The 15,274-nt window shown below is 56.8% G+C and overlaps 1 protein-coding gene across 7 annotated transcripts; it reads left to right on the top strand.

Annotated features, from left to right (window-relative positions):
• Positions 1–4,084: 4,084 nt before the first annotated feature.
• Positions 4,085–13,181, top strand: LOC115838323 (TBC1 domain family member 3G-like). Of its 7 annotated transcripts, none has more exons than XM_030827691.1 (13): positions 4,085–4,154; positions 4,317–4,399; positions 5,691–5,730; positions 6,204–6,284; positions 6,729–6,836; positions 7,168–7,277; positions 8,527–8,575; positions 9,101–9,221; positions 9,936–10,030; positions 10,951–11,050; positions 11,420–11,572; positions 12,552–12,990; positions 13,031–13,181. In XM_030827691.1, the coding sequence occupies exons 1-13, from the start codon at positions 4,086–4,088 to the stop codon at positions 13,167–13,169; spliced, it is 1,587 nt and encodes a 528-aa protein (XP_030683551.1). In that variant the 5' UTR covers position 4,085; the 3' UTR covers positions 13,170–13,181. The 7 variants fall into 7 exon arrangements, with proteins under 7 accessions (XP_030683551.1, XP_030683547.1, XP_030683544.1 ...); XM_030827687.1 differs by adding an exon at positions 10,416–10,487 and having other exon boundaries at positions 12,552–13,181; XM_030827684.1 differs by adding an exon at positions 10,416–10,487 and having other exon boundaries at positions 5,508–5,730; positions 12,552–13,181.
• The last annotated feature ends 2,093 nt before the right edge of the window (positions 13,182–15,274 follow it).

The following is a 15,274-nucleotide window of genomic DNA, read 5'->3' as shown; positions in this document are numbered from 1 at the left end:
AGGCACTGCAGACCCTCCCCAAAAGAAGCGTCAGTTTTTGATGGATGCTTGAGGCCAGGAAGGCAATAGACAACACAGTTCACTGGAAGAGACAACAAAAATGCAGTGAGGAAGGGCAGTAGTCAAAGGTTTTATGCTCCACGAGAAGGGGTTCTCAGGGCTCTAAGCAGCAGGCAGACTTTATTGCATGTGTGGTTAGGTGATGGCGACCTACAGTTTTCACTGGGAACTGGGATCAAGAGTAACTCGACCTCCTAGTCATGCACGTCTCTCTCTGTTTCTTCGCGTTTTCTGTCTCTCTTCCCATCTCTGTCCCTCCTTATCCTCTCAGCCTCCTCTGTCTCTCTCCCCATCTCTCTTCCTCTCTCTCATTCCCTTCTCCTCATCCCTCTTTCTCTCTCCTTTTCCAGTTCTCTCTCCCTCCTCAGCTCGCTGCATGCCACTGTTCAGGCTCCTGGGGCTCCACGTGGATGGGCGGACACAAGACTCCTAGGCTAATTTTCACGGCAAGGGCACAGGGCTGCAGGACCTTGGTCCCCCACCTCCCAGAACCCTCAATGAGAGGTGTGGGGTGTGCCATGCTCTCCTGGGTAGGTACCCCACGCTCCAGGAAGCAGAAACTGCAGGACAAGGCTGGCGCAAGTGACATGCCCGCGTGGCTGCCAGCTTCCATCTTGGGATCTGCTGAGGCCAAAGCAGAGGACACCTGCCCAGGACCGACCCTGCACCAGGGTGGGGGTAGGGGTGGGCTTGGGGGTGGCAAGGGCGATGGGAGCAGCCACTGCAAAGCAGTCCCTGGCTGGCTTCCTGCCCTGCACCCTGTCACGCAAGGCCTCTCCTCCCACCCCCACCCCTGCCCCTCACCACCTCTACCCCTAGGCTGTCCAGATCCAGCCTCCAGAAGTCTCCCAGGATCCAAGAACTAAGGGCAACCACTGGGCTCCGCAGCCCCCAGTCCATGAGTCAGCCACCCCTCTGCATGCTGACAAACCTTGGCTGTCACTTATCCTCCACCCCAAACCAGCCCCAGCCCCATCCTGCTGCAGGCCTGTGTGGCTGCTGGAGAGGCCGGGCTCCTTTCCCCTCCCCGAGCCTGCCTGATATGCTTTCTGGATGCTGGAGAAAACTGACCCACTATTCTCATGCTGGTGCAACTTCTTTCAAGACCTCAAAAAGCTGTACCTTTTGAGCCAGTCTTTTTTCTTGTCTCCACTTGCTAGGGCTGTCATTGGGACAGTCCTAGAGGGTGGTGCCAATGGATGAGTGGATGGATGGACAGTAGTCCAGGGATGATGTCCCTGTCTGTCCTGAACCGGGCCCTTCCTCCAATGAGAAGCCTTCCTGAGTGAGTATATACAGTCATCCCTTGGTATCCATGGAGAATTAGTTCTAGGGTCCCCGGGAATGCCAAAATCCATGGATGCTCAAGTCTCTGATATAACATGACGTAGTACTTACGTATAAGCTATGCACATCCTCCCGTATACATTAGACCATTACTGGATTATTTATGATATGTAATACAATGCAGATGCTACATAAATGGTTGTGATACTGTATTCTTTAGGGAATGATGACAAGAACAAAGTCTGCACATGTTCAATAGAAACATAACCATCCAATTTATTTTCTGAATATTTTCCATCTGCTGTTGCTGAATCTACAGATGCAGAGCTCCTGGATACGAGAGCCAAGCGTGCTTTGAGAGTAGGGTGGGTGAGGTTGCTAATGAGTACAGGGGAGCAGGTGTTGATCAGGAGGGCCCTGCACTGGGGCATCTGGACATCCTGCCTCAGGACTTGAGACTCCAGTTGGATGGCACAGGCAGACTCAGCCCAGGTCAAAGCCCTCCCCTTGAAGGTTCATTTTATCCCAAGCTCTTTCTGGCCCCTGGAATTTGGCATCCTTTAGGCCCTGGGTGGAAGGACAGATGAGCCAGGTTTTAGATAACATGTCTAAAAGAGTGAACCCCTACTGTGTGCCCAGCACTTTCCCCACAGGATCCTCTAGCTAGAATAGGCAAGGGTCATGGAGAGAAATACGCAGTTAAAATGTCAGAAATGAAAAAGCGATACCATTAGAGACGCTCAAAAGACCATTAGGTGATAGTATTAGCATTTGTATTCTGAGATCCAACAGCAGCAGTCACTTCCCTCCACCCCTATGTGTATCCCAGGACCACCCTGGGCGGGGAGGGCTGAGGTTAGGGAGCACCCACGGATGCTCTGATGCCGGCCCTGGGCCTCGGGGGTGACAGTGATGAGGAACTAGGTGCGCACATGAGTGGGGCAGCCGGGCCTGGCCAGAGAAGCAACACACACGTGCACAGACGTGTTTACCCACGTACGCGTGTGCACGCACGTGCACAAACACATTGCAGGCAGGCATGTTGACACCTCAGGCAGCGGAGGACCCTGACTCTGGGCCCTGCTGACCCGGGCAAGGCCCCATTGTGATGCGTGCCATGACCTCAGAATGCCCCTGGTGCTTAGCACCTATCCGCTGTCCGGCCTGCCTCTGTGTTCTACGGCAGTTACTCACAGGCAGTGGTGTTTGTGAGCAGCAGTTTTCTGGTTTTCTCCCTGAGGTTTTCCCCCTGAGAGGCAGACATAACCCAGGCCAGCTGATCAGCATCAGGTGAGTGTGACCTGCTCTCTTCCCTCCAGGCTGACTTGGGGACAGTGGCTATGGTGCGGGCGGTGTTGGCCTCTGGGCAGCTACTGAGGAGGAGGGTCATCCCTGAGCACTCACAGGGAGCCCGTTCTACACTGCCTGTGTAGATGATTTTCTCTTTCTTCCTCACGGTGGCTTCATAGAGTGGGTGCTGTTTCCGAATGTACCCATTCGACAGGTGAGACGTCTGGGGTCAGAGAGGCGATAACCGGCCCCAAAATCCAGACATGACCCTGGGTTTTGCTCTCAGCCCTGCTGTGTGCCGTGCTAGACTTCAGGCCTCAACCCTGTGACCTCCCTGCTCTAGATCCCAAATCTGCCCAGATTTCCGAACCCGATGGGGCAGAGCCTGGCCCTGGCAGAGACACTGGGATGGATCCACTGTGGGTGGGGAGAAGGGAAGGGTCCTCAGAACACACCTGGGGCCTAAGCTGGGTCCTGATGGTCACTGTGGGACCCACTGGACACACACGGTCCCTTGTCTGGGAGTGGCGTGGGGAGCCTTCTGCCCTTGGGCAGTTGTGGAAAGTGAAGGAGCCCTGGAGGGCTGGCTGAGGGGAGACTATCTTCCCTTGTGTTCAAAGGGGTCCAGGCACTGGGGTTCTCCCCAAATATTTCTTACTCTGTCTGGCCTCGCTTTCCTTTTGCTCTGAGTATTCTCAGGAGGGACAGTCCATCTAGATGTTCTCCAGGAGCAAGGACCCACTGTTCTTCATCAGTGACCCAGGAAAATGAAGACCCTCCTATAGGGACAGCTCAGAATGGTGGAGTCCACAGTCCCTCCCCGAGAGATGTGGTTTCCATGAGCGCAGTGGCTGCTTTGGAGACAGTAGATCATTTTCATCCCCAAAACCAAACACACTCCTGCTCAAATGGCGTTATTCCTAAAGCAGCTTCACTGGTTAGACCGAAGGGCCACAGTAGCCCAAGTGATGAGCGAGGTAGAACGGAGCAGTCAGGAGAGATCTTGTTCCCCATAGGAAACTGGGCATCTCTGTGGCCCTGAGTATCCTAGGAGGCCGATCGTACAGAGACCTCTGGTGCCTGACCCCAGTTCGCATCCACAACCCCGGAATAGACCATCACAGGCCCTTCACCCTTGGCAGGTGGACACCATTCAACCCGCCAGGGCAGGTATGTGCCCGTTTCATGGCATAAGGGGAAAATGGGATTCTCTGTCCAGGTCCCACTCTTCTCGAGTCCTTGGGAAGATGCTCACCCCTGCTTGCAGCTTCAGACTGCAGAGACCCATGGAGGTGTGGGCCACGGGGTTTGGCCCCTTTTTACCAGAGTGCAGTGGTGGAATGAAGGTTACACAACCAACCAGCATCTGGGAGCCTGGTGGGAGCGCTTCAGGTGTTCTCTGAAGCTGTCGGGTACAGTGTAACCTTTAGACAATTTTGTCTCACAGGATGGACGTGGAGGATGCGGATAGTTGGCGGGAGCAGGAGCGAGAGGACATCATCAGAAAATATGCAAAGGTACAGTTCGGTCTGCTTCTTGGAGGGAGGCCTCTTCCAGTGCGCCCTGGTCAAAGGGTCCTGGGTTCCCTAGGAGCACAGGGCAGGGACGGGTGGCCAATACCCCCAGGCCCTTGCACCCTTTACCTTGGACCCCTCACCAAGGCTCCCTCTGGGTTACAGGGGCACCGAGCTGGGCTGCCACAGGACAAGGGGCCTGCGCCTGTTGGGATCTATGGCAACATCGATGACTTTGGGATTGTTCAGTGAGTCCTCTGTGCTCCCCTCACCCCTAAAACATCTGTCTCAGCTCAGGGATGGGTTTCTTTTAGAAAGACCTTTCTGACACAGGACATGTCTTGCCAGCTCGGGTCAACCTCCTTTCCAGGGTCAGAACTCCCCCCTGGCTCCCATGCAGGTCCAGCCCGAGGTTGTTGTTAGGCCAGAGGTGCAAGGCCCATCTAGGGAGCCGGTGGGAATGGAGACTGGGCTAGGTCAGGCCCCTGGGCTCTCAGCAGTTCTGTCGGCAAGTCAGCACAAGAGGAGCGGGGCAGCCTGAGGGTCTGGCCCTGTCTACCAGGAGACAACCCCAGTGAGATCCAAGGGTTGTGGCCACAGGGTGAGGAGACACCTGGCCCAGCCTCGGGGCTGTTGTCCAGCAGGTCTCTCAGAGCCCATCTGCCCCTGTCCTCCCCCATTTCCCTAGAGTTACAGCCCTCACTGTCCCCATGGGGAAGGGGGAAAGGTGTGGGGACAGTCGGGGCTTTGGCCCTAAGAGAATGGGGGAGAAGATGGGCAGGGCCCCGCTCTGGGCATCTCAGGGTGAGGCCGGGGAGGCAGCAGGGCTTGTGGCTAAAGACCCTGGGTCTGGTGCTGGGAAGGGATCTGGGGCCAGGTAAGAGGAGCCCAGCCTGGAGCCCATCCCTCAGGGATCAGAGGATAGAGAGATAGCGGATCCCAGGGGACGTAGGGTGGGAGGGAGCTGATGAGCCATGCCACTTCTGAAATGCAGGGTGTGTGGCTCAGATGCAGGGAGAGGCAGGTGGATGCTGGGAGGTCAGAGCCTGCAAGAGCCTTGGGGCTGTCAAGTGGGATGGGCCCCTGGTGCACCCAGAGTACACCGGGCAGGTCTCAGGGCAGCCTCCCTTGACCCTGGCGGGGTGATGTGGTCGATCCCTGAGGGATTCCTGTCAGGGCCCGGTCGCCCACCCTGGGCGGCCCCCATCCCATCTCAGGGCTGACCTTTCTCAGCTCCAGCAGAAAGCACCACCTCGAGTCCAGGATGGGCAGCCCCATTGTGCAGCCTGACCACCCCCCATGCCAGGGGCCCCGGTAACCCCGGCCAGGCTGTCCCTGCACTCCTTCTTCTCGCAGGTCCTGGCCCTCCTGGGAGTCAGCCCCACAGGAAGGCCCTTGTCCTCCCTTCCCTGTGCCTTCTCCCGGGCTGAGCCCTGAGCTGGGTAGGGACAGAGCCAGTCCTTTCTGGGGGTCGGTTCCCAGGCTGGGGCGGCTCCAGGCCCTGTGCAGGTCCTCAGCTCTGCCTGGGTTGCCTTACAGTGAGACGGAGCTGCCTCCTCTGACTGCGCGGGAGGCAAAGGTAAGAGCCTGATGCATGGAGGGGCTGGTTCAGGGACGTAGGGACTGGGCGGGTGGGCAGTGAGGCAGAGGAAGCAGCTGGCCTGGGCGGTGGCGGGTGAGGGCAACACTCTGTCACTGGGAGGGGCAGCAGAGACCTGACCCCAGGTTGATTTAACTTTGGCAGTTTGATAAAATTCCAAAGTGAGAACCACAGTCCTGGCTTGGGGGTGGCTTCCCGCTTGTGTCAGGAACCCACCTAGAGGCTGGGACCTAAGACTGGTGTGTCTGTGGCCTGAGGATGGCACATCCCGGGGTCCCAAAGCCAGCCCACTGGTGCTCATTTGCTCAAAGGCTGTCAGCCCTTAGGGTCTGCCCTTCCCTGGCTCCTTCCAGCTGGGTCCCACCAGGGCTCCAGAGCCCAAGACCCACCATCCACGGGCAGCTCTGGGAAGCCCAGCAGCTCCACTAACTCCAACATTCCTCATTTGACAGCGAATTCGGCGGGAGATAAGGAGAACCAGCAAGTGGCTGGAGATGCTGGGCAAATGGGAGAAGTACAAGAACAGCGAAAAGGTAATGTGCGGAGGGAGAGGTCCCCAGAAGCACTCTCTGCAGAGACAGGGGACAGGCACCCATGGCTGTGGCCTGGCATCGTCAGCCTCTCAGAGGGCGCGTGGCACACTGTCCTCGCCCAGAGGACTGCAGGCCAGATTGCCTGCCTGTTTGTGCAAGCGTCACCTTGCTGGGAGGGAATCTGAATCTAGGGCTGGGACCACCTGGAGCTGAAGGCTAGGGATGCCCTGGTGACCCGAAGGAAGAAAAAGGTTCAGATCAGAGTTTTGACTCTGAGTGTCCATCCACTCTTTCAGTCCTGGGAAGGGAGACCCTGTCCCAGCTCAATCTCACCTCTACTGAGGAATCATGAGGCCAAAACCGACAATTCCCAGAATCCCCGGGCTCTGGTCCTCACTGGGGTCACCCCGTGGCCTGTAACACCAGACTGTTTTCTGCCCACAGCTCGTAGATCGCACATACAAGGGGATTCCCAGGAACATCCGGGGCCGGGCATGGTCAGTCCTCCTGAACATTCAGGAAATCAAATCAAAAAACCCCGGCAAATACAAGGTACACTCAGCCAGAGCACAACAAACGGGACAGGCCGTGTCAGGGGCCCAGGTCTCCAGCTGGAGGGAACATCAAACCCACCCTGGGGGGCATGGGGGAGGATGGTAGATGCACATCCTGGGCATGGACGGTGGCATAGTCACCACAGACAAACTCGGCTCTGGTGACCCTCCCTGGCTTCAATAACAAGCCAAAAAGCAGCTTTCTGCAGAAGGAAACCTTCCTTCTTTCCTTCCTTCCCGAAGTGCTGACTGTGGGCTGACTGCCATTTGGGGCAGGGAGTCTTCCATGTGTTCTGAGGCTGCTTCCTCCTCTTGGCCCTGCCCTACAGCTCATGAAGGAGAAGGGCAAGAGGTCATCTGAACACATCCATCAGATCGACCGGGATGTTAGCAGGACTCTCCAGAACCATATCTTCTTCAGGCATCGATATGGAACCAAGTAAGCCTACGGGAGCCACAGGGTCCCAGCGGAGATGGGGTGAATGAGAGGGATGGGGACTTCCCTGGAGCAGAAGCCAGGGTCACCCAGGAGGGATGACAGAGCCACCAAGAGCTCTCCTGGCCCAGGGAGCAGCCGGCACCATGAACCGAGCACCTCCCTGGTTCCAAGCCCTGGGCCAGGCTGGAACATGTGGGGCCAGAGCCCAGGAGGATCCTGAGGAGACAGAAGACAGCAAAGAAAATCATGCACAATGGTGAAAGGTGCTCTCCCTGACCCACGGGAACCCGTGGTAGGACCTACGGGAGGGTGGCAGGATGGAGGGCCCATGAGCCTCCCCAGACAACACTGACAGCACCAAACGCTGGGAGAATTATGGGTCCTGGAAACTCTCATCCAGGTCTGCTGGGAACATGACACGGCACAGCCACGTTGGCAGCCAGTTGGGCAGTGGCTCACAAAGCTCAATGGACTTGAACCACGTGTCCCCAAGGTGTCACAGATATTGAACCCACTGATTTGGAAACTGACATCCACATGAAACCTGCATGCCAGGTTCACTGCTTGATTCACCGTCACTCACACACCGAGCCTTCGGGGACGGCCTTCAACACGGGCATGGGGAGAGCAAGGCTGGTCCTCCCTTCAAACGGAAGACCCAGCGAGAAAAGGGAACGAGCCAGTGATGCCCGCACGGACGTGGGTGGATCCTAGATGCATTTTGCTAAGGGAAAGAAGCCAGACCCAATAAGCTACCACAGTAGGATTCCCATTCCTAGGCCATTCTGGAAAAGGCCAAACCACAGGGACTGAGAAGCAGTCTGGGTGGCCAGGGGCTGACGAATCGGGGAGAGGCTGGGTGCATAGGGGCCACTCTGGAGACTTGGAGGATGAAGGAGTCACTCCAGGAGGGGCTGGAGCGGTGGCCGGGAGACTCCGCACATTGGTTTGGAACCGTGGAGGAACTGTACACCCAGAGACTGAACTGGCGTGTGTGCAAACTGAAAAAAAAAAAATCATTCAGAGTGAAAAGGATCGGTCAACTCACTGTACAACTGGGCTATTTGCATGTCACAGATGTGGCTTTTACTGAAACATTTCTTCAACAGTCTCAGGCCCTGAAGAGCTCACTGCTTTTCTGGTGAATCATCTGAACCTGAAATGGGATTTGTCATTAGGATTTGTAGACAAAGTGAAACTAACAGCATCTGCACAAACCAAACCATAGCCCCCTTTCTCTGTTTCCTAGGCAGCGGGAACTCTTCTACATACTCCTGGCATATGCGGAGTATAACCCGGTGAGTATTCCCGGCAGTGAGGTTCCCGGGCCGTATTTCCATATTCACAGGAGTGGGTGTCTGGTGGGGGTGTCGTTGCTTCTTTTAAAGTTGATATTTGTGACCCACCAGGTTATAGGAGGTAGGATTCCAGCTCCCCGCTGGCATAAACCTCCAAGCAAGAGGGTGGTCTCAAGGGGTCAAGCTGAGACACAAAGGAGTTGGGGCCTGGACTCCTGGTGTCACCTGGGCCTGACCACCACTTCTCAGAACAAGAAATGACGCCCTCCTCCTGGGGCTGCCCCAAAGCCTGGGAGCTCGGCAGCGTCACACGCAGGATGGTACTCTCAGGAGACATTTTGGACAAGCTGCTGAAGTGCCTGATGGACTTGGCTCTTGTCATGAAATGAATTTGCATCCTGAGGAAGCCTCTTCTTCAGAGGAAGCCTGTCCAGTCACCTCTGCCCTATCCAATGACATGAGTCCTCCCAGGTGACCTCAGCCCTCCCAGCTGATGTCCTTCCATGGTGACTCTGGCTCTTGCAGGAGGTGGGCTACCGCAGGAGCCTGAGCCACATCGCCGCCTTGTTCCTCCTGTATCTGCCTGAGGAGGACGCATTCTGGGCACTGGTGCAGCTGCTGGCCAGTGAGAGGCACTCCCTGCAGGGTAGGTGAACAGCTGCCCCTGGGGCCTCACGCAGCCAGACCTGGGGACGGCCACCGTGGCCAGGTGATCTTGGCTTTCAGCCAAGGCACCCTCCTTGTGTCGCCGGCTCGTTGGGAGCCTTTAGGACGTCTCTGCTGAGGGTCCCACAGGAGTCCGCAGCTGGCCCCCCACAGCCCAAGTCAGACACCTTTCAACCCCATCAGCAGAGGGCATCTCATCCTCCACGTGGCCACCCTCTGTGTCCCGGAGCCACGGCCTCCGGCTCTGATTCTGTGCAGCTGACTCTCCCCTCCCTGAGAGTCCTCCTGCCCTCCAGCTGCCGGGGCTCTCGCCGCCCTTGGTGCACACGAATGGGCCGACCAAGCCCAGGTGGCAGCATCTCCCCATCCCGTGTCCCCTGGCCCGACCCCACTTCCAGGAGATGACCAGGAAGCCCAGTACCCACACTGTTCTGGCCGCCCTGTTGTGGCCTCAAAGTCAGGCTTGCCCCTTCTGCACCCTGGCCCAGGAGGCCTCCAGGGGAACCTCCAGCCAGGCTCCAGGGGATGTTCCCGCCCCACCTCCCCAGGGTAAAGGCCGCAAGGTGGGGTCACCAGATGGGAAGGTGGGAGGCCTTGGGGTTTGGGGGCTTCTCAAGCTGCCCAGCTCTTGCAGCTGATGGCTCCACATCTTGGGGGAAGGCTCTGATTTCATGATGGGCTGGGGGCTTCTCAGGATTCCACAGCCCAAATGGCGGGACAGTCCAGGGGCTCCAAGACCATCAGGAGCATGTGGTACCCACGTCACAACCCAAGACCATGTGGCATCTGGTGAGTTTATGGTCCCCTCGGCTCTTCCCCAGAGGCCCTGCATCCCGTGGGGCTGGAGGAGCAGGGGGGCTGGAGCCCCTTGTGGGGCTGGTGACTGGCTGAGTCTCAGCCAGGGCCTGACCTGGGATGCCGGGTTCTCCATGGGCTGAGAGTTGGTTTCCTTTCCTGCCCTGGAGGAGACAGAGGCACAGGGATGGGGCCCCAGCTCCCGCAGAGCAGGGCAAAGGGCAGTGTGTCCACCGAGAGTGTGGGAAGGGGACGGTGTCGCGGGGAGCCCTGGACACTGCCCAGTGTTCTGCACTAGGCATAGGTTCTTCAGAGGCCCTGGGAGAGGGAGGTTTTTAGGGCAGCCCAGTGGCCTGAGCACCTCTGTTGCTCCCATCAGGACCAGGACATAGACGCTGGTCTATGCGGGCAGCCTCTCTCGTTAGGCTGGCTTCTCCGGACGTTAATAAAGGTAAGGTGGCATAGGGAGACCCTGGCTCAGGGACCCTCGTTGCCCTGCAGTGCCCTGCTTCCTCAGTCCGGCAGTCTGGTTCACCCCCAGCCCACAGGAAGTTCAGGTGGGTCCCCGAAGGACACGCAAGCAAAACCCTCTGCCCAAGAGGGGTCATCCCAGGGCAATGGCTGGGGCTCAGGCCCAGCCTCATGGGCAGACTGGGCCAGGACCCGACTTGAGAGGGCTCAGGGAAGCCTCAAGTGCTGGGCAAGCCCCTCTCTCCAGGAGCCACATCTCCACTCATATGAGTGCCCCCCATGAGGAGCTGCAAGACCTTGCCTGACCCAGCGTCCTGGAGGGCCCAGGCGACGCTCATGGGGAAGGTCACTGACTCTGGGGACTGAAACCCCAATGGGCACAGCTCGAGCCACCAGCCCCAGCCTGGAAGGGCCAGGTTCTCCCACGCCTGCTGTCTCCACAGATCTCTCTCGGGCTGACCCTGCGCCTGTGGGACGTGTACCTGCTACAAGGAAAACAGGCATTGATGCCCATGACCAGCATTGCGTTCGAGGTGCAGAAGAGTAAGTCTACGTGTGCCTAATGGGGCCTGGGGAGCCCCGGGGTCAGACCCCGACTGGCTCGAGGGCAGCTTCCTCACACTGTCCTCATGATCCCCTGTTCTGGCTCAGAGGGAGGTCTGGCCAGGTGGGCCGGGAAGGGCACTGTGACACCGAGCCCATCCCCCACATGACCCAGATGAAAGTCAGGAGTGTGGCGGGCACTTCCCTGTCCAGGTCGCCCCCCAGTCACAACCTCCTGTGCACATCTGGACCCCTGGGGTGGCCACGAAAGGATCCAGCACCACCCAGTGAGAGGCTGAAGTGGCCATGGGGTATGGGCTGGCTCCCTCCCAGGGAACTCTCCTGGCCTGATGTCCACCCTGTCCCTAGAGCGCCTCAAGGAGACCTCCAGTTCTGGCCTGTGGGCTTGCTTTCGGAGCCGGTTGTGCCGTCACTGGGCCAGGGATGATGACACGGTGCTCAAGCACCTCAGGGCCTCTATGAACAAACGAGCGAGGAAGCAAGGGGACCTGCCACCCCCAGGTGGGCTCCAGTGCTGTGTCCCCTCCCATGTCAACCCTCTGGGGCAGTCAACAGTGGGGGAGGCCCGGGACCTGCAACCCTACTACCTGGGCCTTCCTCTTCACCTTTTCTTCCTCCTCTTCCTCCTGGACTCTAAGAAAGTACAGGAGGCCCACCGGTCCTCAGGGCAGGCACTCAGTGCCTGTGTACTGGACGTGTTGTGCACACAGGAGGGGGATGTGGGCAAGACCCTCCCTCAAGCCCCCCCCACTTTCCACGGTGTCTCGCTCTCCCCCTCACAGGGCCCTCAAAGTTACTAGAGGAGCCAGACCCATTTGTGGGAGACCCTGCCTCTCCCTGCAAGCACCCACAGCCTCAGAGAGCAGCAGAGGCCCCTCACTCCTGCACGCTCCTCCAAGGTTGCCAGGACAACAAGCCTTGAGCCAGGGAGACAAGGGAATTGGTGTCCCTGACCCCCAGAGCATTCAGGGAGAGGGCACAGGCGGGACCCCGGGCCCAGAGCCAGGACCAAGAATTCAGCCCGATGTAGGAACAGTCAGTCCTGGCATGGACTGGGCAGCCCAGGAGGGCAGAGGGTGACCGACGTCCGGGCCCAAAAACCCACTGCAGAGACAGGTCCCCATGTGAGGTGGCAAGGGGCTGGGTGACATCCAAGGACCCTCCCACCTGAGTTCTGACTGGGGGCTGTATCCCAGGCCCAACAGCCCTGGGACGAATGTGTGTGGCAGGAAACCCACAGCCAGTCCCAACCCTGGGGGCAGTCCCAGGAGCCACCCGCCATGCCACGACAGCTTCCCCACGCCACGGAGCACATACCCCTCCCTCTGGGATCAGCAGACTACAGGCTTGTCCTCAGTGTCAGGCCACGGGGGCCACACAGAGACCCCGAGGACTACAGAGGCGCAGGCAGGTGGGGCCCAGCCCGGAAAGGCCTGCATGGGCTCCCTGGAGACGCTGACCACGTCTGTTTTCCTTTCAGCCAAAGCCGAGCAAGGGTCCTCGGCACCCAGGCCTGTGCCGGCTTCACGTGGCGGGAAGACCCTCTGCAAGGGGGACAGGCAGGCCCCTCCAGGCCCACCAGCCCGGTTCCAGCGGCCCATTTGGTCAGCTTCCCCGCCACTGGCACCTCGTTCTTCCATACCCTGTCCTGGTGGGGCTGTCCGGGAAGACACCTACCCTGTGGGCACTCAGGGTGTGCCCAGCCCGGCCCTGGCTCAGGGAGGACCTCAGGGTTCCTGGAGATTCCTGCAGTGGAACTCCATGCCCCGTCTCCCGACGGACCTGGACGTAGGGGGCCCTTGGTTCCCCCATTATGATTTCGAACAGAGCTGCTGGGTCCGTGCCATATCCCAGGAGGACCAGCTGGCCACCTGCTGGCAGGCTGAACACTCTGCCGAGGGAGTGAGATTGGCTTTCGCGGAACTGAACAATGTGGGCATGCACTTCCGGGCCCTGCAGTGCACCCAGCACTGATTCCAACCAGGACACCTCCTTCGCAGCTAGGGACGAGGAGCAGTGCACTCCCACCTCAGGGCCTTATTATTTAGTTAATAGGATTGTACTCATGTTACATTTCTCAATTTTTTTTAAGAGATAAAGTCTCACGCTATCACCCAGGCTGGAGTGCAGTGGTGCAATCATGGCTCACTGCTTCCTGGAACTCATGGGCTCCAGCAATCCTCCTGCCTCAGCCTCCTGACTAGGTGGGACTATAGGCACACGCCACCGTGCCTGGCTAATTTCTTTGACTTTTCTCTAGAGACTGGGTCCACCTATGTTTCCCAGGCTGGTCTCAGACTTCTAGACTCAAGTGAACCTGAACCTCCCGCCTCGACCTCTCAAATTGCTGGGATTACGGGTGTGAGCCACCACACCCCGCCTAAATTTCTTACGTGCCATGCTACTACAAAACGTCATTATGAGGGGAGGTTGGATGGAAGGTGTAGGAGGACACTGTAGCGCCTTTACAATATTTCTGTATATCTAAAATCATTTCAACGGGAAACATTTATTTCAAAACGTGAAGGTGGTTCTCCTTCCATGAGTTTAAAGTACAAAGGCAGGCTCATGGTGTCGTCAAAACCTTCACGTTTTGAAATAAATGTTTCCTGTTGAAATGATTTTAGATATACAGAAATATTGTAAAGGCGCTACAGTGTCCTCCTACACCTTCCATCCAACCTCCCCTCATAATGACGTTTTGTAGTAGCATGGCACGTAAGAAATTTAGGCGGGGTGTGGTGGCTCACACCCGTAATCCCAGCAATTTGAGAGGTCGAGGCGGGAGGTTCAGGTTCACTTGAGTCTAGAAGTCTGAGACCAGCCTGGGAAACATAGGTGGACCCAGTCTCTAGAGAAAAGTCAAAGAAATTAGCCAGGCACGGTGGCGTGTGCCTATAGTCCCACCTAGTCAGGAGGCTGAGGCAGGAGGATTGCTGGAGCCCATGAGTTCCAGGAAGCAGTGAGCCATGATTGCACCACCGCACTCCAGCCTGGGTGACAGAGTGAGACTTTATCTCTTAAAAAAAATTAAGAAGTGGGTACAATCATATTAACTAAATCCTATTAACTAAATAATAATGTGAACTATTATCTAAGGTTATGAAGGTTAGAATTATCCCATTTTTGCCTAACTTCTCATACCTGTCCTAAGATCCCACCTGGGACTCACTCTCTGCCTTCAGCTCATGTCTCTTCAGCTTCCTCCAGATGGTCCAGCAAACACACACCTGATGAGCTGATTGCTCATACACAAGGATAGACCTGTGGGCAGGGATTTTCAAATTTATACAGTAAATGAGTTTTCCATGGTGTTCCGGAGAGCACTCTTTGAGAGACACTTTGACAGTGGATCTAGGCCTCAATATCCATCAGCTGCTGTAGCTTGAATTTTGTTCAAGCTCAGTGAACACCTGCTCTGCCGGGTGCATGTGAAAGGGGCAAGGATGAGTAAGCTGCAGATAAAGAAGACGGGACACACAGGGTCTGTCTAAGCTCTATCCCCTGCCTTCAGCACTGACGGATCCAATCCAACTCTTAGGGAATGGTGGCCACATGCTGGGCCAGCCCCGGGCTCTGAGGATCTGACAGTGAGTGACGCAGAGCCAGGCCTTGCCCGTGGGGAGCTCTCCAGCATACACCTCCCTCTCCCCTCCCAGCGCCCTGCAAAGCAGGCATCCATGCCATTGTTAATGCACAGAGGAGGAACCTGCCTGTTAGACAGAATAGATAGTAAATCCATTTAATAGTAATCATATTGTCCAGACAGAATGAGGCATATTTATGTGACATGGGAAGATCCACAACTAATGTTAAATGGTAAAAGATACAAAATGTTATGCCCAATAAAATACTTTCTGTGAGAGAATATATGTTAATTTATGCAAGTGGCGCCAATGTGGAGGGTTTATGCTAATTTCATTATACCTCACAGACAGACCTGGGCTCTCCCACTCATTATCTGTGTGGCCTAGGGTAAGTCATTTAACTGCTGTAAGCCTCAGCTTCTTCATCTGTCAGGCAGTGATACTCTGACTACTCTGCAGGGTAACTCTTGAGATTTAAGCGTGATCATCTCAGAATATGCCTGGCAAACAGTAGGAGCTCAGAACTTGATGTTTTTTTCCTACAGCAACTGCTGTAGGGGATAGCAGCTAATGCAAGAGGTTGGTAAATCCTTATATATATCAAATATTGTAGAAA

Source organism: Nomascus leucogenys, chromosome 14 (assembly GCF_006542625.1).
Source record: "Nomascus leucogenys isolate Asia chromosome 14, Asia_NLE_v1, whole genome shotgun sequence".
In the NCBI taxonomy this organism is placed as follows: Eukaryota; Metazoa; Chordata; class Mammalia; order Primates; family Hylobatidae; genus Nomascus; species Nomascus leucogenys.
Note: the sequence above shows the minus strand (reverse complement) of the source record. Positions and strands in the feature narration are given on the sequence as shown.

Bases quoted from the DNA above. Each gene is read 5' to 3' on its own strand.
- LOC115838323 (XM_030827684.1), top strand. From the start codon at position 4,086: ATGGACGTGGAGGATGCGGATAGTTGGCGGGAGCAGGAGCGAGAGGAC. The intron at 9,222-9,935 runs GTAGGTGAACAG...GGGGCTTCTCAG, and splicing joins TGAGAGGCACTCCCTGCAGG to GATTCCACAGCCCAAATGGC. The intron at 11,573-12,551 runs GTGGGCTCCAGT...TTTTCCTTTCAG, and splicing joins AGGGGACCTGCCACCCCCAG to CCAAAGCCGAGCAAGGGTCC.